General features: G+C 38.0%; 1 protein-coding gene across 4 annotated transcripts in view; it reads left to right on the top strand.

Moving 5' to 3' along the window:
* The first annotated feature begins 844 nt into the window (after positions 1-844).
* MMS22L (MMS22 like, DNA repair protein) overlaps positions 845-25,401 on the top strand; it is a 90,295-nt gene continuing 65,738 nt past the window's right edge. For 3 of the 4 annotated variants that reach the window (XM_069011101.1, XM_069011103.1, XM_069011105.1), the window contains exons 1-10: positions 845-1,234; positions 2,477-2,664; positions 4,756-4,881; positions 8,048-8,100; positions 10,858-10,945; positions 11,041-11,218; positions 12,386-12,479; positions 14,452-14,582; positions 19,127-19,240; positions 21,030-21,209. In XM_069011101.1, the coding sequence (XP_068867202.1) occupies positions 845-1,234; positions 2,477-2,664; positions 4,756-4,881; positions 8,048-8,100; positions 10,858-10,945; positions 11,041-11,218; positions 12,386-12,479; positions 14,452-14,582; positions 19,127-19,240; positions 21,030-21,209 (1,542 nt within the window). The remainder of the gene's footprint in view (positions 1,235-2,476; positions 2,665-4,755; positions 4,882-8,047; positions 8,101-10,857; positions 10,946-11,040; positions 11,219-12,385; positions 12,480-14,451; positions 14,583-19,126; positions 19,241-21,029; positions 21,210-25,401) is intronic. The other variant, XM_069011104.1, reaches the window with a different exon arrangement.

Genomic DNA, 25,401 nt, shown 5'->3' on the forward strand with positions numbered 1-25,401 from the left:
GAGAATTGAGCGTGTTTGGGGATATGAGCGTTACCTGACAGAAATAGGAAGGTCGGATCTGGATCTGTAAGGCATCAGAAAAGACCAGGAGAACCTCTTGCCCATCTCTGTGAGAGAGCATTTGGATGAGTGAACTGAGAAGGCTGAGAAGAAGAAGGAAAATGAGGTTCAGGTAAAGTCTAGACAAGAAAGACCAGACAAAGGTAGGGAACAGTTGTAGTACAAGGGAACTTATGGGAAACATGGGGCAAGACTATTTATAAGAGCATGTAGTGACAGGACAAGGGGGAATAGGTTCAACTTGAAAGAGAGTAGGTTTAGATTAGGTATTAGGAAAAAAATCTTTACTGTGAGGGTGGTGAGGCACTGGAACAAGGTTGAACAGCGATGTTCTGGATGCCCCATCCCTGGAGGTGTTCTAGCCCAGGATGAGGCTCTGAATACCCTGGTGTAGTTGAAGTCACCATAGGAGGGTTAGAAGTAGATCATCTTCAAGGTCCCTTCCAACCCAAGCCATTCCATGATTCTGTGAGCACAAGGGAGGCAGCTTTAACAGCAGCGGCAAAATGGTGGCGTTCATGTGCGAGCTGGCCAGAAACCACTTGTGGTGGCTGACCGGCCAGGGCATGCCTAGCTAAGCAAGAAACCCGGCTGGCCTGTCAGCACTGGGAGGAGTGGCGGGCGGCACTTCGCCGCGGGGAGGGCGGGGCGGGAACGGGGAGAGGAAGGGGAAGAGGGCGGGAGGGAGCGGGCCGGCGGCCGGGCGGGCGGGCGGGCGCTCTGTGCCGGGGAGGAGGCGGAGCGGGAGGAGGAAGCGCGGCCGGGGAGGGGCGGCCGGCGGCCAATGGGCGCCCTCGCGCGTGCGCAGTGCGCGGGTGGTGGCGGCGCGCGGGCCGTACGGAACGGGCCCGGGCGCGGAAGGGGAGCGGCGGCTCTGGCGGCGCGCAGGTACCGCCGGTGTCCCCCTGCCGCCGGTGTCCCTCTGCCGCCGGTGTCCCTCTGCCGCCGGTGTTCCCCTGCCGCCGGTGTCCCTCTGCCGCCGGCCCGGGGTCGGCCCGGCGGGGAAGCGCCTCCGAGGAGAGGGCTGCGGCGCGGGGCCGAGGCGCTACACGTGGGGGTCGTGTTCGTGGGCGCGCCCCACGGTGCTGCTCCCGGCGGCTCCCGCCGCTTTGCAGCTCCTGCCCGCGGACTGCAGCCGCCTGGAAAGTTCTTCTTGGAGGCCAAGGAGGTTGAGGTGCTTAAAGTCATTAATTGTTTCCGCTGGATCAGGGATGTGGTCGACAAGTACGGAACTGATGGGAGTTATGGCCGGGAAGAGCTGCCCTTTTATGTAACTCTTCCCCCACGGCTTTGTATCGTGTGGGGCGATTTTGATACTCCAAACTGAGCAGGCTTTCCTTAGGCACTCTTGTGGTTGAGGGCATTCCCTTCAGCTGCCTCGCCAGCTGTACCAACGCCCGTCCAGAGGGTCCTGCTGTGAACTGGAGCACTGAAGTCATGCTTTCCCTACTTGCACAGCCCCCTGCTCCGCAGGAATGTGAATGGGTGTGAGAAAGTAGAAGAGAAACTGTTTTCTTCTTTTTCATTACTTGAGCTTACTTTTTAATTAAGCCTCTGTATTACCAACCTATAGCCATGGTGTAAACTAGTTTCTGCAAGAACCATATCAAAATCTGCCGCCAAAGAAGTTGAAAATTTTAATTTAGAGTTTTAGTTGCATATTTTTACAGGACTCTCTGACGCCTGTTGCCTAGTTCTGCTCTTTCAATATATTGTATAACATATGAATGCACTAATACTAACTATACAGGGAACTTCTTTTGGACATCGTAATCTTTCTTTGGTTATTTCTCTTTTTTCAGATTCCTGGGTAGTTAGACTTTTCTTTTGATAGGAACTTCCAACTGTGTCAGAATTGTCCGTAGAGTAACTTTCTAAGCTTTAAAACTTCAGCATTTCAGAGTTCCATAGTTATCATGTGGTATATATTCACTGTTTCCTAGGCGGAACTTAATATGCCTTGAAGTTACAGACAGCCTGTAATGCATGATGTATTTCCACAGCATAGCTACTCTGGTCATGAAATGAAATGTTGCTGGAAGTAGCTTTGTAATGCGTTCCTGCCTCCTGTTATAACCTACTGCTAGTCTAACCTCATCACTAATTAATCTAGAGCTAAACCAGAAGAAAATGTACCTATTTGGGATGTTTTTAAGTCACTGATATGTGTCTTCTTGAACATGCTCTGTTCAGTGAGGCAGATGTGGTTGCACAAAGTGGCAGAATTGGCTGACAGAGCATGTGACCGTGATTGCCTTTCTTGGTGGTGACTCTCAGCTTTTAATTCAGTATTACAGGTGCTCAGATCTGTGTCCACACTTGAGCTGAAGGATGATGTGGAGCTGTAACAAGGAGGAATTTATTTGAAGAAATGCTATGAGTATTTTTGTATTTATCTATTTATTTTCTGGGTCAGGTGAAAACAATGGAGGATGACTTTGGGGCTTCCTCCACACCCCCATTTCTCACTGAAAGCTTGGAGCTGGCGATGGAAGTGGAGAATGAGAGCTCAAGGCCGTCTTGCTTTTCTTGTGCTTTTGACAACCAAAATGGAGGGAGAAGGTTCTCTGCAGAGTCTTATTTAGCAAGTGGGTCTCTTAAGAGGTATGGGATTTTTTTGAATTACAAATATAAAAGCCTTCTAAACTGTTCTTTCCACTCATGTTTGGTGCCTCTGAATGCTGATGGGTTTCCAAATCAGTTTGTTCTTCAGCCCTTCTGATTCTGAAATCAGCTTGGTGATACCAAAGTGGGAAGGGCTGTTGTGTTGATAAGCAGCTTTGAATGGGCTGTGCGTGCAGTTCCTAGCTTTCTGAACTTCTTTTAAGATACTGTAACAGACATTTACAAGCCTGCTAGGTTATTTCAAAACTGGCCTGTTGGGCAGCAGCATCTGAGATCACTTAAATTTCGGAGGAGGCTTCAGCACTGCTTTTTCCAGACATATGGTCTATTAAATGCTGGCCATTTTTCTCTCTTTTCCACTTGATAGAAACACACCTGCTCTATCTGGCTTCCCCAGATTGCTGGGGCTGTCTTTTGTACCTTTAAGATCATCTTTCTCAAAGCTTCACCCTTGCATGCATTCTGGATTTATGGTTCTGAAGTCATATGCATAGCAAAGAAGTATTTTCTGTGAGACTTTAAAACGTTACTTTGGTTTTAGTTATCTGCCTTATTGTCTGTCATTCAGCTTAGTTTACTGTGCTGTTTGCTCAGCCTACAAGGGTTGTCTTGTTTTTCCTACAAAAGCCTAATCTGTCTGTCCTTCTGACAGGCTTCATATTTTGTGTTGTCCTTTTTTTCCACATTCTTTTCTGTAAAGGCTTAAGGGGGGGGGGGTTCCACTGTACCTCCCCATTCTCTGCCTTATTTATCATATATTTTAGTTGCATCAGAGCACGTTCATTCAAATTTATGTCAAGTAGATGATTGAGGAATCCTGTATCTGCATGAACATATCAGTAGTGGATTCCACATTGACAAATATTTCACCTGAACTTGTTTCTGTCATTAAAACCTCACTCAGGAGCTTGTATGTAGACAGGTTTCCCAGTCACTATAGTTGTGATAACACTGTTCTTCTACTGTCTGTTTACGTTGTCTACCTGGATTGCAAAGCCCTAGAAAAGCCTCCATGTGAGGGACTCCTCTGTCTTCATTGCTTGGAACTGGAGTAGCTAAATTTAATTGCTAGATGCTTCAAAACAGTCCAGTGTTCAAGAAGCTACCAAGTGTTATGGGAGGTTGAGCCAATTCAGCAGATTCTCTTTTTGCCTCTAAAAATGAAATTGGAAATAGTGCATAGTTCAAGCAGAATATTAATTTAGTGTGTAATACAATGGAAACTAAGTGCTTGGCTAGTATATTTTTAAAATTTTTAAAATGAAAATACTTTTTACATATTAGCCAATTAAGGGTAGTCTGTGTGGGATTATTTTATGAAAGGCAGTGGGAAAATTCTGAAATAATTTACTCTGCTGTCATTATGCAGTTTGCTGTGAGGTTTTTTTTTAAGCATGTAAATGAAATATTATTTTATTTGCACAATTATAATGTTTTAACAATACAGGTGTCTGATTTTCTCCACTCTGAGTGAAATGCTAATTCTGATGTTATTTTATTTTTCTTTAGCCAGAGCAGAGGGTAGTTATGGCCTAGCGTTAGTTTAAGTTATAATGACAAGGTAACATTTTGACCCTCATCTGTTCATCTGCCTAAAAGTGTGCTTTTAGCAGTATTTTCAGTATAAATATTATTAAGTGTATACAAATGAACAAATGTATGTTCCAGCATTAGTTGCTAGGTATGTGGTGTGCATTGAGACAGATCCCAAGCATGCAGAGCAGTGTGTTATCTTACACAGCAGCCTCTTCTCTAAGTACAGTCTGTATATTATGTCTCAGCCCCTTTGTAAGTATGAAGATACTTCAAGGTGGTAGCTTGTTAATTCTTGTTTCCAAAATATACTGTGACCTGTGACTATATCCTGTTTTTATGCTTTTGAAGCTAGGAGTTGTCATATTACTGTAGATAATATTGCTCTAAGAGGTACAACTGTCTTTGAGACATCTATCATGTACATGTTGCTGATATATTCAGAAAGTATTGGTGGTACATAAGCCAGCTGTAGCTATTGTACTCCATAGGTTTATTACTGGAAAATGTATGAATATTGTTGCCTCTATTTTGCAGGGTTTTGCTGAGACTAGATCCTTCTCCAAATGACTATGAAGAAAATACAGTGGAATTGTTTGGCTTTCAGTGGGTTACTGAAACGGCATTAGTTGAATCCTGCGGATTTCTCTTTGGATTACTTAGGTGTGATAGTGTTTATTTTATAATTAATCCACATCTGTAATTATATCTACTGGGTGTAACAAACTTTTCACATTTTTAATAGTAACATCATAAAAGACTGTGGGCTATGCAATCCATCTAAAAAAGATTAATGCTGTCTGTTTAATGCTCCAGTAAGTGATGGATAAGACACAGATGGAATTGCAGGAAGAAGTACATTGTGTCACGGATTTTTAATATTATGTGACTTATTATTAAGTTTCTAAGTAGTGTGATGCATATCTTAGGCATTACCAGATTAAAAAAAAATTAAGTATAGTTATTACAACAGAGTGTTGGGGTTAATTTAGAAGGCTCTAGCTTCAGAATGTATGAATAGACTATGTAAGATTTCCTTGAATGAGATTGTGCTATCCATATAATTGAAGTTGTCTTTTGAAGATTTTTAGTCCTTTTTTGTGCATAAAGGAAAGTGGAGGTGAAAAATCAAATACTATAAATGCTGGATGCAGTGCTTTCTTCAATTGTTTGGATTAGGATAGCTTCAGCAATCTCTTCAGATACAGTTACCTCAGTGTTTGACTAATTCAATGTAGATGCTTAATCTGGTCAATGCAAATACACAGATCACTGATAATCCTCTTTGCTACTGATAATCCTCAGGATGTACAGCACATACAGAGAGTGGATGGGAGAAGTGCTTTTGTATGATTTCACAAATATATGTGATGTATTCCATCGTTCCTTTCATCGCAGTGGATTGGTCCATCCCTTTAGGGTATGACCAAGGATATGATGTGCAACATGGTTAATAGGGTCTAGCTTATTGGAACGTGATGACATAGATGACTGGAAGTGTATTAAAACTAGTATTATTTAGCTTTGCTTGTTTGATGCAAGCTTTGACTCCACTGTGTTTTAAAAAAACCACAGTGTTAAAAAAAGTGTTAATGGGGGAGATATAATTAAGTTAAAAGTTTCAGCATTTAGTCTGATTTATTAACTGTTCATTAACATAAAATCAGTGGGCAGTGGCACCAGAATGTTGAATTAAATGGCTATTTTTTAGGGTTTTTTCCTGTAATGTAAGCTGCTTTGTAATTGTAATAGAGATGAACATAAGACATTATGTCTTTTTTTGTGGTTTTTAAGCTATTTAAGCTGTAAATGCTTTAAAACCTACTGACCTGGTAGGAATAATGGATTTCAACTAACTTGGATATTGAGAGTTTGGTTGCTAAGCTGTCTTTTGGTGTGACAAGTCCCTCTGCAAAGACATTGAGTTCATTTCTTCAATCATAAAATGGAACACTTTCATTTATAGACCAGTTGACAACTGAAAGTAGAAAAACTTTTTCCACTGTGGAAATCAAATGTGTTAAGTACCAGTTACAATAGTTTTTGAGGATAGGGTGGGTGTAAATAGTTAAATTTATGGAGTATAGTTAATATCTACGTTTAAATACATGCTTACAGAAACCTAGTCTTTTTTCATGTCTAAGATTATACTTAATATTGAAATTAAAAATTATTTACAATTTTTAAACTATTGTAATAAATAATAATAGTATACTACAGAACTGCAAGTTAAAATAGTAATTTCATGGTAAAAATTCTTACTTATGGGTTTTCTTATTAAAGAAGTGTGAGTCAAAGTGAGTGAGACTGTGTAACCATTTAAATGGGTATACTAAGATAGTATATCTTTGATTAATAAACAGAAGTACCAGTTTACCTGTCAGAATGTGTATTTGCAAATCAAATTATTTAATGATTAATAGCCATGAGGATCAATCTTTGAGGTACAAATGCAAATTGAAATTAAAATTATTTATTTAAATAAGGGTATTTTTGTTATGTTTCTTTTGCCCAGTTTGTGCTTTAATTTTATCAGCCCACTGTATTCTGTCTTTTGTCAATTCACTGGAGAGTGTTTTTCTTTTCTTTCTTCGTGTGGCTCCTTTCTGGTACCTTCCTTCTCTATACTCCAGTCTCAAAAGCCCTATTTCATAAAGTCCTCCTGCTTTTCAGATTTCCTCCCTTTTCACGTGATTGAAATCCTTGAAAAATCCAGGCAGAAATTCAGGTTTGATTTCAAAACAAACAAAAACTCTACAACCCACCTAAATGATGGAAGGGTAGCTGACATGGCTTTATCCAAGGAAGCAGGAAAGAGCTAAGGGAGATCATTTTACTGTGTGTTTGCACTTCAATATGCAAGTTACAACCTGGAGTTTTGTGTCTTTTAGATGCTTCTTGTGTCTTTTAGATGCTTTCTAGTTTTCAGGGTTTTTGTAAGAATATTTGATTTGTGTTATATCCAAGTAGCCTATTTTAGAATCCTTCGGTAGTTATTGCTTTGACTGTATAAGAAATGAGGCAGAGAGCTCCCTCCTCATTTATGCAGCATTTTCTTTCAAAAGTCTGTCTGACACAGTTGTGCTTTTCATATATTCACTTTAATACTGCTTTATCTCTGTGGAGACTCTACTGGAAGACCACTTGCAAATAACAGTTGTTACAGAATATGGCTGAGTAAATACCTATGCTTACAGCTTTTTAAAAAAATATTTGTTTGCAGTGGCACTTGGCTTCTTTAAAAATGTTTTCTTTCCTCTCCAAAACTGAACTGAGCTTTAACTTTTCTAGAGACACCTCCTTTTACTCTACTGTATTTGTTGCTGTTTATATTTTGTACTGGAGTTCAGCCCCTGACCACCCAAAGCAAGAAGCAGGAAAAGCTGCTGACAGAATGCACATTCACAAGTGGATTAATTTAGTGTGTACTGAGTATATGCCATGAGGGCTAACTTTTAGGTTTATTCTGTGGTCAAATATGAAGTTGAGTTATGCTTGTGGAAAGATCACTTGCGGGGAATGGGTTTTGGGGGTTTTTGTCTGTATTGTTGTTTTTTTTGCCTTCCCCAATATTTAGCCAATTGTTGTAGGGATTTTTTGGTTTAATGATTTAAAAACAAGCAAAAATTCTATTCAATGTCATCCCTTCACACTTGGATGTGTCCATTGCCTTCCACTAAAACTCTTTCCTAAGTTACATTTCCATAAGCTTTTTCAGAACTACAGAGCAAGAAACACCTCTTACCTTTCTTAGTTCTATTTTGACCTTACTAAAGTGGAGTTAAACAACTTCTATAAATACCATTAATCTTTGTTTTTCTTTAATTAGGCAACAGATACACACACTGGAAAACCTAGTACAAATGAGTTCATCTGATTTTGGTAAGTTTCGCAAATTTAATTTGACACTGCAATAGGCATGTGACTATTCATTACAGAAGTAAATTCTCACAGATCACACTTGTGCTTTGACTCTTGACGAAGGGCTTTTGGAGTGTGCCTCAGAACAGCATATAAGCAGCATAAAACTGCAGTAAGGGTAGAAATATAGGCAACCAAGTGAGGTAAGACAGTAGGGAAATAGACAGTGGAAATGTTGGGAGTCAGTTTGAAACCATATTTGCCTGTATGGTAGATGCACAGGGCAATCCTTACTCACCTTAGTGGGGCATTTTGCATTAATTAGACTTAAGGTGTCACCCCTAGAGCAGAATTTGGCAAAACTATTAACTCTTTTAATTAAAAACGGAAAATTTCATCAAACATCCCAACAACTATTTTAGTTATAAAGGTAGTGGCTTGGGATTTTTTTCAGTGTTCCCTTGGCTTACGTTTAAACGAGTTAGTTATATTTGCTTAGTTTAGAGTTATTTACAAACTTAATTTATCTTTGCACTGGGATCGATAAAATGGGATCACTACAAAATGCTTTGTTTCAATTAAATACTGAGGCATGAGAAGCAGCATGTTTCTGAAGGATTATTGCAGCCTTGGGCTTATTGTAAGTTGAAGGCTGAATTACTTAGCAAGTTGAGAAGCTCAGTAATTACTTAGAAATAAACTGTCTATAGTGTCTTCTCGTTACAGATGAAGTGCTAGTGTTCTATGAGTGGATATTTTTACACATTACTGTTATTTTGTTTTGATATTGTCATGTTCTGCTGTTTAAATAATTGATGTGAATTTATCATCAAGCTTCTTTCATATGCAGTTGTTGATAGTATCTTAAAAATCTAAATTTTTTGAAGTAAATGGAAATAGCCTGTTTTAAACTACATTTGAACTTTGATATTGTAGCTAGACACCAAGAAACTGTTCTGTTGTTCTTTTTTTCTCTTAAATTTAAGTACCTGTTTGGTTCTCTTCTCTTCTTTTCTTTGTATCCTGTTCTTCCACTTGTCAAATGAGCTAGTAAAATGAAGAACTTGAATTTTGTGCTTTGCACCGGGCTTTATTTCTGAATCAGAGCAAGTTACTGATTCAGCTCCCCGTTTATAGAAGTGGGCTAGTAGTAGAAGGGTGTATAAGGATTGAAGTATTTAAAGTGATCAGGCAGGGTGATATTAGGTATTATTAATGTCTTAAATAAATGTGCTGTCACCACTGTTTAAAACCCCAGTTAAGAGTTTTGGCTCAGTAAATATATGTTATACTCTGTGTTTATATAGATACCAATATTGTACATTTGATTTCATTACCTATCAGTCTTGATGAGCTTTGAATACTTCGTACTGAGAGCAGCGTAATGGAGAAGCCACGTAAAAAATACTATAATATAAAATTTTGCTTAAACAGAACTTCTGAGGAATTTAGAATACAGTATTTTTTATTGCTACAAATCAGCAGTAACATCTACAAATAATTACTTTAGAACAGAGTGAATCGATCCTCTTAAACTTGTGGTTCATTACCATGGCAGATGCTATGGCTTCTGACATGGTGCAGGTAGGCTGTACACTGGAATATTCTGGTACTTGTACCAGTTGATTTGCTTTGCCCCCTGAGTGTTGTTGCTCAAAAGATATTGAGATAAGCTTGTATGCACAAAGCATTATTTGTGGGGTCTGTAACAAGTGACTTATGTGAACTTCCAGGTTAAGGGAAGGAGATGGGGGGAAACAAAAGGGAGAGTGAGAGCAAGATTAAAAAAAGGGAAGACTCCCCAGTGGTCAGCTGGGGAGAGTAGCAAAGACAACTGTCTTTCCCTGGATGTGCAGTCCAGTGTAGTAGGTGACCAAGAGTTTGCCCTGCATCTCCTCTAGGGTGATGCAGTTTCATTTGGCCCTGCTAAAGGTCCTCGTTTGATGCTTGTATTTAAGATGCTCTCAATAATCAGCATGTGTGCAGTCAGACTGCTTGGTAAGCCTTTGTGTGTATATATATTATTGGGCAATAGTTATTTGGTATTTAGATGACATATTTGGTTTGTTGTGCACTAAGTTTCATCTTTCTCTAATATAAGCTGAAAACTACAAGGCAAGGTGTAGGAAAAAATAAGGAGTGATTCTCACACAGTGGCAATAACTTCCAGTGAATCTCTGCTCTTATAGGGGTGTTTGAGCTTGCAGGTGCTAGGTGAGGATGGTAACACCGTAAGAACAGCTTCAGAGAACAAAGGAAAGGAGACATATAGTCAGAATAACTGCCTGAAAGGATACACAGCTGCAAGTGAAAGGCAGGATTTGTGAATGGATGGCTCTTAGCATTATACATCTGAAGGTTCTCTGCAACAATGTGATGCTTCCAAGGAAAAGTTACAAAGTGTATTTACAAATAAGTCCATCAAGAGAAAAGGGGGCTGATAAATTGTTTTACTAATGTCTTTACTGAAGATGTCTTGAAAGCAGTCAGGAAGCAGGGCAGTAGGGCTGAATGATTTCTTCTAGCACTCAGTACTGCCCTCAGCTTTCCTGAGGGCCTTTTCTATCTGTATCTGGAAATGTGCCTGAGATGGTAAAATAAAGAATCCCTCTGGCAAGATGGCATTTAGAAGTGGGTGTTTACCATCAGTCACCTCCCAGCTTGTCCTCAGAGAGTATCTTTCCAGTGGTCTGGTTTAATTACTGTGGAGAATGCAAATGTTAAACGAGCCATGGTGTGGTCACATCTCCTTTAAGCTATTGATCTCTTTTACTTCAGGTCAAGCTGCGCGCTTGCACTCTGAAGCAGAGAGCATCAGGCATCAATGTCTTAAGTTTTTGCACTATGTGAAAGTTTTCATCTTCAGGTGAGATTTACACACATTTTACTAACTGTATATCAAGCTTTGTGTAGGTGATTCTTACTGGTTTTCTGATTCTGTGTATTTTTGTCTACATTCAGGTATCTGGAACCCCCTAAGGTGGAAAATGATGGAATGCTCCATCCTTATGAAGAACTAGAAGCTCAGTTACCATCGGTGTTGGTGGAAGAGCTTCATGCTTTGACTGTGCACACTGGTCACCTTTGTGAACTTCCTAGTAATGTTCTGGCAGCATTTACTATTCAAAATCAGGCAAAGGTTGATGTCTCTAGAATTTTAATTTTTTATGTGGCATTATGTATTCTTGATAAATTCATAAATTTTGGCTTAATATAAGTTAATCTTTCTGGTTTGGGTTGTTTTTTTTCTTTTTTTTTATTGAGTGCCATCCTTTACTTGGCATACACAACTAATGAGATCTGGATTTGCTGTTGTTTTTATTTATCTATTTATTTTCATTCTATAGCTTTAGAATTCTTCCTATACTATACAAATGATAATACCAGTTACAGGTAGATAAGTAGGCTTGAATTAGCATAGCTTGTTTAAAAAATTACTTGGTGTTTGTCTGTAGTAATGTTTAAAATTTCTGAGCTTCCCAGTAGGAGGGGCATTTTTTTAAAAAACACATTCTGAAATCTGACTCAGAATGGGTAAAGATTTTGTATACAAAGAAAAGTGCAGATGTGGAAGGAGGCATGGCAGCATTAAACACTAGTGAAGTATACACTGTTAGGATTTGTGCATACACATATCATAGCTAATGCTTTCAAATCTTTTATAAAGACAAGAAAGGAATTTCTGTCTTATGTTGTATAAACTAGTATCTGGAAAGGAATGATCAACTGAGAAGCAGCATTTTGAATCTTTCTTTGTTTAGCTTGTCAGTAGGGCCACTGTTGAGCTGATGAAAGAAACAGTAATTTCAAGTAAACTCCAAAATTTTAGTATTCTCTTCCTTAAAGTTATTTCAAGAGCTCACTTTAGCAGTTTGTGTGCTACCTAATACTTTTCTGTAAAGAAAAGGTTAACAAAGGATGTTGTAATTTGTGAAGCTTGAATCAAAACTCGATAAATAGCCTCTTACAGACAGAATTGTAATGAAAGTTTTTTGTTTGTTTCTTTTTTTTTCTTGAACGGAATGGCATGTTTGTATGTTACATTGCATTTGATCATAGATATCCATAATGTTCTTTGCAAGCCATTTTAGAATGTCAAGTCCACCCATTACTCCAGCACCTGCATGTTTTCCACTAAACCATGTCCCCAAATGCCACACCCATATGTTTTTGAACACTTCCAGGGATAGTGATTCCACCACTTACCTGGGCAGCTTGTTCCAAAGCCTGACCACCCTGTCTTAGTACAGTATTCAGAATTCACTAAAGAAATGTTAAATATAAGTAAATATATTTCTAATTACAGGTCTTTCCTCCATCATGGCACTTACTACATCTCCATTTGGATATTAACTGGCTAGTATTAGAAGTTCTTCATGTACTAGGTGAAAAACTGATGAGTAAGTATGCAGGCTTTTTTCTTGAACTTAATTCTTGACATATGACTTACCTAGTTTTCCCATCTTGATTTGTCCAGAATCAAAACTAATTATGGTGGTTTTTAAGCATAGCTGTATTGAATGGGGTAAACTCAAATATGGTAAAGGTAGGTTCTTTGTGAATTATCATGTGGCTCAAATTAAATAAAAATGTATTAGGAATTTGTTCTGTCAGAACAAAGATCACAAAGTTCATACTCAAGTGGTGCAACATACTAAATATTTAATAACAATGCACTTCTTGACATCACAAATAAAAGTGCATTTACAGATATCCAGAATGCATAACAGGGAATGGCAATTTGATGAAAACAGTGTAGGAAAAGTGTCCAGGGATGGACCAGAACAAGGATTCTCGGAGGAGAGAATCTGTGTTGTTAAACATGTGCAACACTAAGAAAATACTGAGCAAAAGAAGAAGCCTCAATCAGGAAAGTTTATAAAAGTACAGCAAGAAAAGGGCAAGGCAATATCTCTAAAAAAAATTTTTATAAGGCTTTAAAAGGGCAAAAAGTAAGTTGATAAGAGTAAGCTGTTCATTGAAGTTAGATTAAAAAGGTCATAGAATGCAATTGAAAAACTAAATTTCAGAGTAGTTCAGTTTGCTGAAGAACTGTCAAAATACAGAAGAGAACTTCATTTGCTTTGTGAGGCTTATATCTATTTTCCATGTCTATTCTACCAAAATAAATCACAAAAGTGTGTTTTCTTCTATAATCAGTGTGTCACTGCAACCATACCTTTCCTCATGCCTCCCAATTATAAATTGTCAATATAAATTCCAACAGGAATTGCAACAGTTGAAGTGATGTTGAGGTATAGAAAGAATGCACTATGTGTTTAGGCCAGTAACTGGTGTTGAATCTGAACACTTGGATTAGCTTTTGCCTGCTCCGAGCGCTGTCACAACACAGCCTTGCTCACATTAACACATTTTCTCTGTTTCTGCATGTCTGTGTTACTGGATAGTGTGTGGGTTGGCTTTCTGTTCTAAAATTCTAAGTTTCTTTTATGATCCATTGTGGGATAGCCTGTTTTCCTTTTTTAGAGCATTTTGGAGAAAGGGTAGTGAAACTGTTGAAGGAAATGTATTCTCCAGAATTCAGTATTTATTTTTAGATAATGTTCTGAGTAATAATGCAGTAATCTAGCTTTGTAAGACAAAGCTCATGATTTTTAAGAATAAAATTTACTAGTCAAGACAGTAATATGTCTGCATATATTATCTTGTATTCTTATGTGCCTTTTAGAATTTCTTAGGTTTTTATCTCATTCTGTAAAGTGTTCTGAGTGGAAACTTCGCACTGCCGAGACCAGTGGCAGGAAAGTGGGCTCAGGGCTTCACCTTACATTTCCAGGAATAAAATACAAGCTCATTCTACGTCTCATCTGCTCCACTGGTGTCAAGGGGGTTGTACTGTTGAAAAGCTTGTGGGATAAGATCTTGCAGCCTCTTAACTTTACCATTTCATCTGTTAATGCCTACAAATGCTCAAGTTGGAACATGATCATGCCAGCTTTTTACATCAACACATCCAAAGGAAAGTGTTAGACCTCTCCAGAATTGTTTGTCATCAACTTGCATATCTGCAAAACATGTCATGATTCCAGAACATGCGCACTGGCATGTGACAAAGAGGAACTTGCAGATAAATAAATCTTTATTCCTCTGCAAAATCTGTGCCAATAAAAGGCTGTAAAGTGCCAAGCTTTTTTACTGTCAACCTGAATAATACCAGATTTCCGTGCAATGATGAAGGGATTAGCTTGAATTTAGGATGAGCTTTCTCACATGAATTCATAAATTAAAATTACATACAGGCCAACAAGCCCATTCTAAAATATATATGTATTAGAAAAGAAATCCTGTCTGTCTTATATTCCTACAGCCAAACCTGGAACTAAACAGTTCTACTTTTCTTCTGCGTTTTAGGACAAGTTGTATATGCTAACCATTTCATAAATCTAACCGGAGAGAATTTAACCAGTATCAGTTTATTTGAAAAACATTGTGGAAATCTCATATCTGATTTAATAAGCTTGGCTATCAACAAGTATACAAAGGTAACTCTTTTTCTTTGTATAGAGCATGGGTACTTAGATGCTTGTACTGGGTATTGCACCAGTGCATAGATGACTTCTTACTGCTTAGTTCTAAATGTTACGTATGGCTTTGTATCTCCATGTTTTAAAGAGTGTTATTTGTTAGGAGCTCAAATTGTGTTATATTTATTCATGACCATCTGGCAGTTGAATGAGAGAGTAATATTGAAATGCACTGTGTACAGAGCAGAAGTGAGTGCCACATTTCCTAAGTTCAGTATTCCAGGTTTAATGCCAAACATGGCACAGTCTAAAAGGTTTAGATAGATGCAAAAAAAAAAAAAGTCTTTTCAAACTCTCTCAACAGGAACAAAAAGAGAATAACACTAATCCTGGCAGTAAGCTAACTGGACACTTAGAGAATGTCATATTACAGTTTATTGTTGCAGTGTGCCTATTTCCACCACCTCATCTTTCTGTTACAGCACTTCTGCATTTGTCATGGGAAAACTTGTCCATCTCTTCTCTTTTTCTTTTTCTTTCCTTCTATAGCTGCAGTATTTTTCTCACTTGTTTAGAGCACTCCAAAGCTAGAAAGTCATAATAGCTCCCCATAGCAGCCACTAAAAGAGCTGTGTAATCTTTGTGTCATTGTGAAACCAGCTTGAGATGGACATGTGTGATCCATAATGCAGAGCTGAACTCTGAGAATAAGTAGCAGTGACCACTGTATAATTTATATTTTCTTAGTACAAAAACGTGAAAAATAGAGTCCCTCTTCTTCATATTACTTTTGAGGGTGGGAGGAATGGCTGTACTAGCATTTGATTACTGTTCTGTTAAAACACCTTCCTGTAGAGAACTGTTACCTTTTAAAATCAGTTTTGATCTATTAAATTATCAGATTATACTGCAAATTTGTTCCGATTTGGCCAAATTCAGAAATATATCCTCTGAGAGAAGGCAGGCCACAACCAGCCTGCCTCCACCAGGTTCAGGAAAAAATAAATTTACCTCAAAGGAGAGTGAAAGAGATAAAAACTATTTAACAAACACACAGGAAAAGAATAATAATAATGCTGAATGATAAAACCTCTCACTCTGCTGAGAGAAGCCTGGGAAAATTGAGTCCTTCTGTAGATCTCTCTCTTCCCCTCCTTGGAGCTGGGATGGGGTGGTGGGCCCACCTCCAGGGCCAAGGCCTCGGTGGAAATTCCTCCCGATGTATTCTGGTGTTGGAACCGTCCAGCAGAGAGAAAAAAGAAAAAAAAAAAAACAAAGTCCCAGGAAAACAAAAGTTCAACTCTCTGTCTCTTTCCAGAGGAAGAAAAAAGAGCTGAAAAACTGGCCAAAAGCAAACAGGGTCCTTTCCCCACTCTTGCTCTACTGTCGCAGCTGGAAAAAAAAAGTCTCTGTGTTACCTTGAACAAGCTGCAGACTGCTTTGAAGAAGTTTTGCTCAGGTTTTCCTCCCCCCTCTCAGCCTCAGTTTAAAAGCACAGAAAGGCACAAAATTAATTCCTGGGCATGGGCAGCAATAGGGGATACACATCACAAAGTCACCCCAAGACATTCCACCCCTTATCCCATATCATTGGCTCAATGCCCAAAAATTATTTTTTCCCCTGACAAAAGGCAAATAGAGGAGAATAATATTTTGTAAAAGAAAATTCAAATAGTATCTGTTGAACATTTTGCTTGATGGTAGGCTTGGAAATGACAGATGATAAAATGACAGATTCAACGTACTTTTACAGAGCTGCATTACAAAGAGAGAAGATTGTTCTGCCACTGCTTTTTCTTAAGCTCTCTCTAGGTGTGGGCCACATAGGTCAAATTAGTTCTATTTGACGTTAATTTCTGAAGTGAAGCTTGCACTTGAGCTGGTGACTCCTATAGTATGCTAATCATTGCTAATAATGGAAATAGCATCTCTCAAAATTGTTGAAAACGCAACTAATACCCCTAGTAGGTGACACCATCAGCTCATCACTAAAACATGTCCTTGGGCTTTTGGCTGAGAACATTCATGAAGGCAGCTCTTAACATTTATGGATATCCTTGGAAAGAAAGACATAAACTCGAGTCTTTCAGACTAATATTTTCAGATTGGTTTCTTGGGCAGCTCTGATATTAAGACGCTTGACTTGGATTGTGTACTGAGCCCAGTGTGCTCTGAGACACATTTGCCAGAGAAATACATATCTGTGGATATCTTCTGTCTTCAGCAGCCACACCTGTGGCACCAGAGCTCTATTGTCCCAACAGCATCACAGTTTGGGGTTTTAAATGTTCTTAGCAAGATGCTGAACTGAGGATGTTGCAAGAGGAAGTCCAGACAACATATCTTGGCTATCCTTAGTCTAACCAATATCTGTATCGTCTCTTGCTTTGCTACTACTACCCAGAGTCTATCCTAAATGGATACTGCACATTTCCTGCAGAAGTGATCCTGCAATCTTGTAGAATAGCACAGTAACAGATGCAAACAGTAGATGAAGAAACGTTGTTGAAGAAACCTTGCTGCAACAACTGGTAGTCCACCTAGAAAGTATGAAACTCATTTGTAAGATAGTTTCTATGCCTAAAAATTCTATAAAAACCTCCAATGTTGCAGTAACAAGTAGACTGCTCATTTCCAGTGGTCTCTTTTGCTCTTTTGTGGTGAGTCATAACCAGAATTATTTTTGAGGCACTTCAGTTTTGGGAAGTTAGTAGTTAAATAATGAATTTTCTAAGAGACTTTAGTGGTCATACTGTTTATTCTCAAGATAACATTTACATGAAATTAGTTCAGGTTATTGAGAGATTCCTGTAACAGATCTTTAGCTAAAAGTGTGGGGAGAGAGAAGGCCATGTGAAGTACTGTGAGTATATGTGGAAAATGAATAAAGAATTATTTAAAATAGGTCAGGTCTACCATGACAATTTCATAGGATAAACAGGATTCTTGAGAGAGAGAAAAAACAAACTGTGTCACATTTATATATACATGCAAGTTCATATTTATAATTAAATGTTCAGTATTTAAACCTGATTTGGAGCTGTATGAAACTGTAGTTGTAAACATATTATTATGTAACATATTATATGGATGATAAATAAGAAGTTTTCATCCTAATAGAATATTATTCAGATTTGAAACTATTGGTGAAGGTACTTGTTCTAATTGTGAAAGTGTGGGTTTTTAGTCATTCACTCCCACTTCTGTAATGTCTCACACAGCCACTGCTGTCATGGGCATTGCATATTTTGATATAATTTTTAATTTATACTATTAGGTTTCCAAATTCAGAAATTATTTTAAGTGCCAGTATGATTTGAGAATAGTGCATGAATGGATCAGAAAAAACAGAAGGATATAAAAATTCAGGCTCCATCTCATCAGATGTAGATGTCTAGGAGTTAGTTGGCTAAACTAGTCACCTGAGGTACTTTTTATTGTCATGGAAGGATCACAACAGTTCTGCAATGAGTGAGATTAATTACTCTCTAGGTACCTATTCCCCTCTGTTTGCTTTAGAGAGGTGTAGGTCGATTATTCAAACTTGGACTACTCATTGTTTAGGGATAAAATGAGTATAAGCGGCTTTGTCTTCATTCTTCTTTCTACATTTCTGCCATTTTGTCCTTGCTGAAGGTAAAAGGTGCTGAATTATGTTATTTAAACAAAGCTTTTCACAATTTTTGCCACCTCTGAATACACTTCAGTGGGTTCATGTGTCTTAGGATAGAATAAGTAAAGTTGTGTCTATAGTATGATTATTTCAAATACAGTTCTGGTAGATCATAAAAACATAAAAGCATACAGAGATTTTTTTTATGTATTTAGCAGTTCCTTTTGCTGTTTTGTTTCACAATTCAGGGAATGTAAAATTGAAAGATGAATCACAAGAAGACTGTTTTGCATTTGAAATGCATCAGTCTGAGTGAATTTTGTTAAATATGGAATAGTAATCAAATAACGTACATGACTTGAAATATGCTGTTTTCTGCATATTAAAAGAATGCCTTGCAGTAAATTTACCGAAAAGCAGATTTTGTGAAATGTTGTGGGAACATTAACATCCTCATGCCAACAACAACATATTCTACTAGCATTATGCCTAGTCATTAAGGATTTTTCAGTTAAAAATAACAATAATAGCTATTAAATAATTTGAAGTGTTTTTCTTCTCAAGAACATCAAGAAAATCTAATCAATCATTTTCTTTTCCCTACTGTCAGACAATGAATCAGTATTTATTGTAATTTCTTTTCATTTAGAACATGGAATGCTGTTTTTATTCAATTAAATGATGTTTGAGAGTGTGTCAGAAGAAACTAGGAAATAACGCAACCTGTAACTTACATAGAATTGGGAAAGAGTCTATGTTGTATGTGAGAGATATTTTGGATGTTAGTGAAATAATTCACCTTTGAATGTGTAATTGTAACTATATTATTTACCTGAAAAAAAAAAAAACCTCAAACCAAACAGCCAGGACTAGAGGAAATATTGATATATAAACCACAATTTTAAAAATAACACTTCCGTGAATAGTTTTATTCTATATTGTCTTTCAGGTGCGACCTTCTGAGGCTCTTACTAGTAGCCATTATCCATGTACCTGCATTAAAGAACTATGGATTCTACTTATTCAGCTGCTGGACCACAGAAATAAAGGGTCTCATACAGAGGTAAAGGAGGAATACTGTTACATGTGCAGCAGAGCCACCAAATGTTCTCATATGGCCATGAATGCACAGATCTGATGGTAGAACTGAACCTCATATTTGCTCCAGGAGAACTGCATGCTAACTAATGCCTTGGGCCACTGTCTTGAATGTGCATGAAGTCTGATTCTAGGTTTGCAATGTACTGTTGGGTTATGACCTAGGTCATTGATAAGGAGTGCTCCTAGTGCTAAAGAAAGCAAAGCAAAGGAATAGACTGTGAAAGTTCCATTCTTTTTATGGAAGAACAAAACACAAAAAGCCATGTTTACTTTTTTTTAAATTAATTGCAGTTTTTTGTGATATGTCATGCAATGACTCATCTCTAGGCATTAGAAATATGGGTACAGTCAGAACAATGATCCAGCTAGCCCATGTTTCTGTCTTTGTTACCCATCTATACAAGAACAGCCTGCGTGTGGTTTTGAATCTTGTAGTTACTGACTTCTCTAGATACCTCCTTATACTTCTGTTGGAAATCAGCAAACCACTACCTGTTCTCCTTCCTTATACCAGTACAACCTTATATGCCTCTTCAGTTTGTTCTTTTTTTATCTGATATATCCTACCTTCTGCCTTTTGTAGGCTGAGGAGTCTTACTTCTTACAGTATTTCTTTTTTTCAGGTGCCATTGTTTTCCTGTGGTCATCTTTGTCACCCTTCTCTGAACCTCTTTCCATATTACCATATCCTATTTTGAGTAAGAGTGCCAGGATTGCATGCAGTATTTCAAGTATGGGTTAGGAGGCCATGTGATTTTATACATTGCATAATGATGTTTTCTGTTTTGTTCTTTTGCTGGTATTTTCTAGCATTTTAATTTTTCTTTCTTTGACTGATGGTTAGAATTGAATTGATGTTTCTCTGAATGAATATTAAAAAGTGGAAAAATCCTTTGAAAGTTTTCTGAAGTAATCTTTATAAGAACCAAGTGGCCATCTGTGCCATGAGTACGGTTCACTTAGTACAGAATTAAGTACTTCACAGTAGAGGGTTTGCACTGATGGCTTTTTGCTTGTTAATGACAACACATACAAAGGTGGACAGCACAAGTGAAACCGTGTTGCTGTTAAGCATTTGCACTGGCAGTAGCACTTTGCAGCTAAGTTAGCATCAGGACCCAGGTAAGGTGGGTGAAATACACGTGCAAAGAAGTCCCAGAGAGCTTCGTTAAAACTAGGAAAGATAGGCACAGCCTGTAAGAAGTAGTAATGTGTTACAGACAAGGGTCTGAGTCAAAGAGAGTTAATCAGTTTCTCAGTGCTGGAACATCGACTGTGACAAAACAGAAATTCAGTTTGCTGTCTTTCAGATTGATTCTCTACCACCTACTATATTCCTTTTGGTTAGGTTAGTCTGGAACTAGAAATTTTTCAAAAATATGCTATAACAAGTCTTCATTAAAGAACTCTAACCTTTCTCTTGTGAGTGTTGGAGCACCATCCTGTCTGCATGTCATCAATCCATCTGCTTGTAATTTTGCCCGTGAAGTATTGCAGTGCATTCTTCCTGGTGACCCAAGCTTGTCCTTTCACATTGCTTTCTACTGACATTTGAGAGGGGACTTTCAAAGGTAGCCCTGAGTTTTCTGTGGTAACACTGACCACTGCTTTTCGTTATTTTCTTTAAATGGCTCATCTTGCTTGTTCTCTGTAAAAGCAAATTAATCAATAGGACAGTGTTGTAGAGGAAATTGTTAGCATATGGTTTTGTTATTGAACACAGTTCAAATTAACTTTTGTGTTTTCTACAGGGTTTTTGGAGCTTGATGAACACAACCCTAAAGAATATCTTTGAACGGTCAAGTACTTCTGAAAGTGTGTCTGGGTTTGAAGCAGTTCAGTGTAAAGACCCACTGAGTTTTAGCTGGTGGATTATGAGTCATCTGGCACCACTCTACCAGTTCGACCGTAATGGAAATCTAGATGAGAAGGTGGGTATGCTTTTTTCTAAATACTTAAGAGTTATTATAATTGATTTTGATCTCTTTGGTTATTTTTGTTGACAGAAAACTGTTTGTTTTCTAATGCAGGAATTTTCATACTCTTTAAAAGAAGTTGGTTTTAGGTTTGTACAAGTTGGTAAATGTTGTAGGAGCCCCAGACACATTCATGTTATACACAAGATACTCAGTAGAGAGCTGCATGAAGGAAACTTGAAATATCCCAGCTAGTTAGTAGCACATATACTTAATGATGTAGCATATGTTTTAAGACTGTCTGCCTGCAGCATAAATGCTTCACTGGGTTTGTTGTTTTAGGAATTGAACACATTCGTTTGTGCTGTATGAGGTATAAACCTCAAACATTGTGTAATTATTAATGCCACTTATTTTTTTAAAGTGGTAGCTCAGCTCTGGATAAATTTCAGTCTGTCTGTCTTGCATTGCATTGCCTTTGCATCACAGCAATAACATCGTAACATGCATATATATTTGTGTATACAGCTTAATTTTTATGTTGGTGTGCTACCAATAGACACTGTCTAATGACTTAAAGTTTCAGTTTAGGAAACTTGCACTTGCTGAGGCAATTCATCCATTTTGAGATGAATGAAAGCTGACAATTTTTCTAATTGTCTATAGAGGAAGCTTATTAGAAGCAAGTGAGATAGATGAAGACGCAGAAATTGGGGTTTTTGGGGTGTTTTTGGTGTAGTGTGTTTTGTAGTAGGTTTTCACTCTCCAGTAGTGCTTTTTGAACTAGGGAGAATCTGGTCATGCCATCTTCTGTTGTTTTTCCTTCTGTTCTTTTATCCTGTTATGGTTACACTTTTTTTCTGTTTGTTTTGGTTTTGATTTTTTTTTTTTGGCAGGGGAGGATGTTGGTGGTCTTCTTGTTTGTTTGGTTTTGGGGTTTTTTTTGTCTGGTGGCTTTTTTAACCTTTCAGTTGCATTGCTCATATTCCCTACTTTGCCAAGCATAAGCTCTGTATGGCGTCTTTCACAAATTGGGCTTAATTGCCCTTTATTGTGAATTGTCTTACTATTTGCAATTTAGCAGTGTGTATTAAAACTGGAAAGGCTGTACCCTCTTTCTGTTAAAATCTGTACTGTGATTTCCATTCCTGATTTAGGAGTAAAGGTTAAAACCTGGAAATGTGCTTGTGAACTGTAAATCTATAAAAAGAGAAGTATGATAACATTGGTTGAGCAATTTGTTTTGATAACTTAAAATCCTTCTCCTTGTCTTTAGATTTTAAAAAGCATTAGTATATAAACAGAGAATGAAATAAAAATGTTGAAATTCTGTGAATGCTTACAATCCTAAGTAAAATTAGATTTTCCAATAAAACTTAGTTGGGTTTTCTGATCTGCAAATTTGTAAAAAAAGTTTAAAATGTGGCAAAGGTGTGGTCATTCAGTGCTTGAATACTCAGTTGAAAAACTTATGACCGTGTTTGTTCACTAGAGGACTTGGCCCATGTGGGATGCTTATGCTGCTTCTCTTTGCCAGTTGACAGATCCTTTAGGATGCCATGGCAGGCAGCTTGTTATCATGTGGCAAAATGAAGCAACTTCTTGCACGTTTATACAGTGTAAAGTTGCAGACCAGGTCTGATTGCTACACTGAAGGTTGTCTCAAGTTTCCCTTGGTTTTGCCCCACTACTACGTGGGCGGGGAGAGGGACAGAGTCCAGAGTGTATTATAGAGGGACCTTGGAAGATAGAATAACTACACTCACTCGTTCTTAGAAAGCGAGAAAAGGTTATTCCCAAGTTAAATACAGAAATCACACATTTGTACTTGGTTTCTTATATTTAATGCCCTAATCCAAATACAGTGATACTGATTACTTTGATCATTGTGGCTTTTTTCCTGTAACTCACAGTGATAGATACTATGTATTTAGCCTCATGAGAGATTATTTTTTTTGCCCCAGGCATGATATTATTTACATAAGCCAAAAAAGGATGTAGAATGGAAAAAAGGATTCCTGTTGTTGTTCTTTTAAAGTAGGAATCTGAGACACAATGACAGGAAGTGACTTGCCCAAGATTAAATAATAATTTTTCCTTAGAGCCTACCTGGGAGAAGAGAATTTCCAAGTCTTGATTTGTAAATCATGAGACTATCCTGTGCATGCTCCTCTTGATGTTTCCAGTAGTCTTTATGTTCAAACTGTTAGCTGTGCTTTGCATTTCTAAGTGTTACTTTGGGTTTGTCCAGGGATCCCTATTCTTGTACAAAAGAAATCTTATCAGTAACATTAGGGCCTTTTCACCCACAGTAATATAATCTGTCATAGACAGTTGATAGTAACCATCCCTTTAGGTCCTGTCCCCCTCCTTGAATTGCAGCCTCAAATATTTTTTGAACATTATAAGGTAAAATAGTCTGTGATATGAATTTTTGAAGTCAGTAGAATTACATGAGGACTCTGTGTAGTCCAGTGTAGTCCTGTTTTGTTGATTAAACATCTGATGCAATGGCTTTGTGATACATGCTTTCTTTTAATTAACTGTGATCAGAGGTGGGAGGGTGATGTGTCATAATGATGGTTATTCATATGCTCTAGCAAAAATTGCCTCTAAGCCTATGTCATCTGTGGAAGATTTTCAATTTTTTAATGTGGTCTCCATGGCCGTAAGGTTGTTTTGAAAGCTTTTAAAATTCTAAATAGGTTTCAGACTTGCTGCTTTTTATTTTTTTCCCCTTTAGCTCATATAATGCAATTTCAAATATGCAATGGTTCATATATATTGAATATATATTTCACATACATGAAACCACATTTTTAAACTACAAAATTTTGGACAGATTTCTTAGAGACTGTTCAGTACATGTCTCTTTCCATATTCCCCTGTTCAGGTCCCACTTCACTCTTCTGAAAAGCAGGATTTGTATATTTAAAACTCACATGGGACCTGATGAGAAATTTGCTACTTCTGAACATTGCAGGGGTCAATTTTAATATCCTATGGGCTAAGGTAATATAGGCAGAGTTACTTGGGGCTAAGAATTCTTGCCTTTGAGTAGAATAATCTGAAATGACTGTGGAAAGATATGCAAACATGGACTTCCAGCTAAGAAGCCTAATATTGCTTTTCCAGGTTAGTCCTTGCAAAAGTTTCTTTCTGCAAATTCAGCTCAAGCTTTGGTTTTAGCAGCACTTCTATGCACTGTAAGGTCTCCGGGTTCTGTTGATTTTTAGGATTCTCTGGGGGTTTTAAGCCACGAGGTTTGGAGTTGAAGATGTAGATTCTACATATTCTTTGACAGAGATAGACTGTAAACAATGGTAAACAGGTGCTGTGCTGTATTGCCGGTGCAGTAGGGAATACTGTTTGGATCTAAATCTATTGGGATTTGAATGAGGCAAGTCTTCTAAAATATAGATACAATTGTAACTAAAAAGAGTGCAGCAGGTGGTTGGTGCCCATCCTTCCTGAGTTCGGGCTGAACCTGCGTGCACTCCTGTAATCAATCCCAGTTGGTGTCAGGAGTTTGCCCTAGATTACTCCAAGATCTTGTAAGGTGATCTGCAGACAAGCTGGAACTTTGGCAACAAACACCTGCTGTTATAAAACATGTGTCCTTGGTCTATGGTACTGCTAAAAACATGTGCTAAGCAGATTGATCCAAACATTCAGTGTCTCATAGACATTTAGTGTAACTCTAATATCTACTCATGGCTGCTAAAACTGGCATTTTAGCAGTTCCTTAGCTTTACTTGAAATCTGCAGTAGGATGTTGCCAGTGTGTAGGTATTCACATAACACCAAGGCTCTAAAATACAGCAGTCAAAAATCTGATGTAAATACTGGCCAGATCTGTCTGGAAATGCTGGTTGTGTACTTCCTGGATTTACCGGTTACTGAAGTGCTGCCTTTACTCTTTCACTATCTATTGATGCAATGTCCTCTCCTGACAGGGTGCTAGCTCTGGTTTCATGCTACAGAGCCTTAGGCATCAGTAACAGCTTAAATCCTGTTCACCACCCTAGGCATGATGTGCCGTCTGCTGTTCTGCCACAATTATTAGTGTCCCTCTTCTGTGACCTAAGCCAGGCCCTATTCCTTTTTTCATTCTTTCTTCTTCTCCTAAAGCTCTGTGTTGATTCACTGTTCTTGTTCTGAGTCCCACAAACAGACGTACCAGAACTACTGAGCAGTGGCATGCTAC

This window comes from Aphelocoma coerulescens, chromosome 3, assembly GCF_041296385.1.
Source record: "Aphelocoma coerulescens isolate FSJ_1873_10779 chromosome 3, UR_Acoe_1.0, whole genome shotgun sequence".
Classification (NCBI taxonomy): Eukaryota; Metazoa; Chordata; class Aves; order Passeriformes; family Corvidae; genus Aphelocoma; species Aphelocoma coerulescens.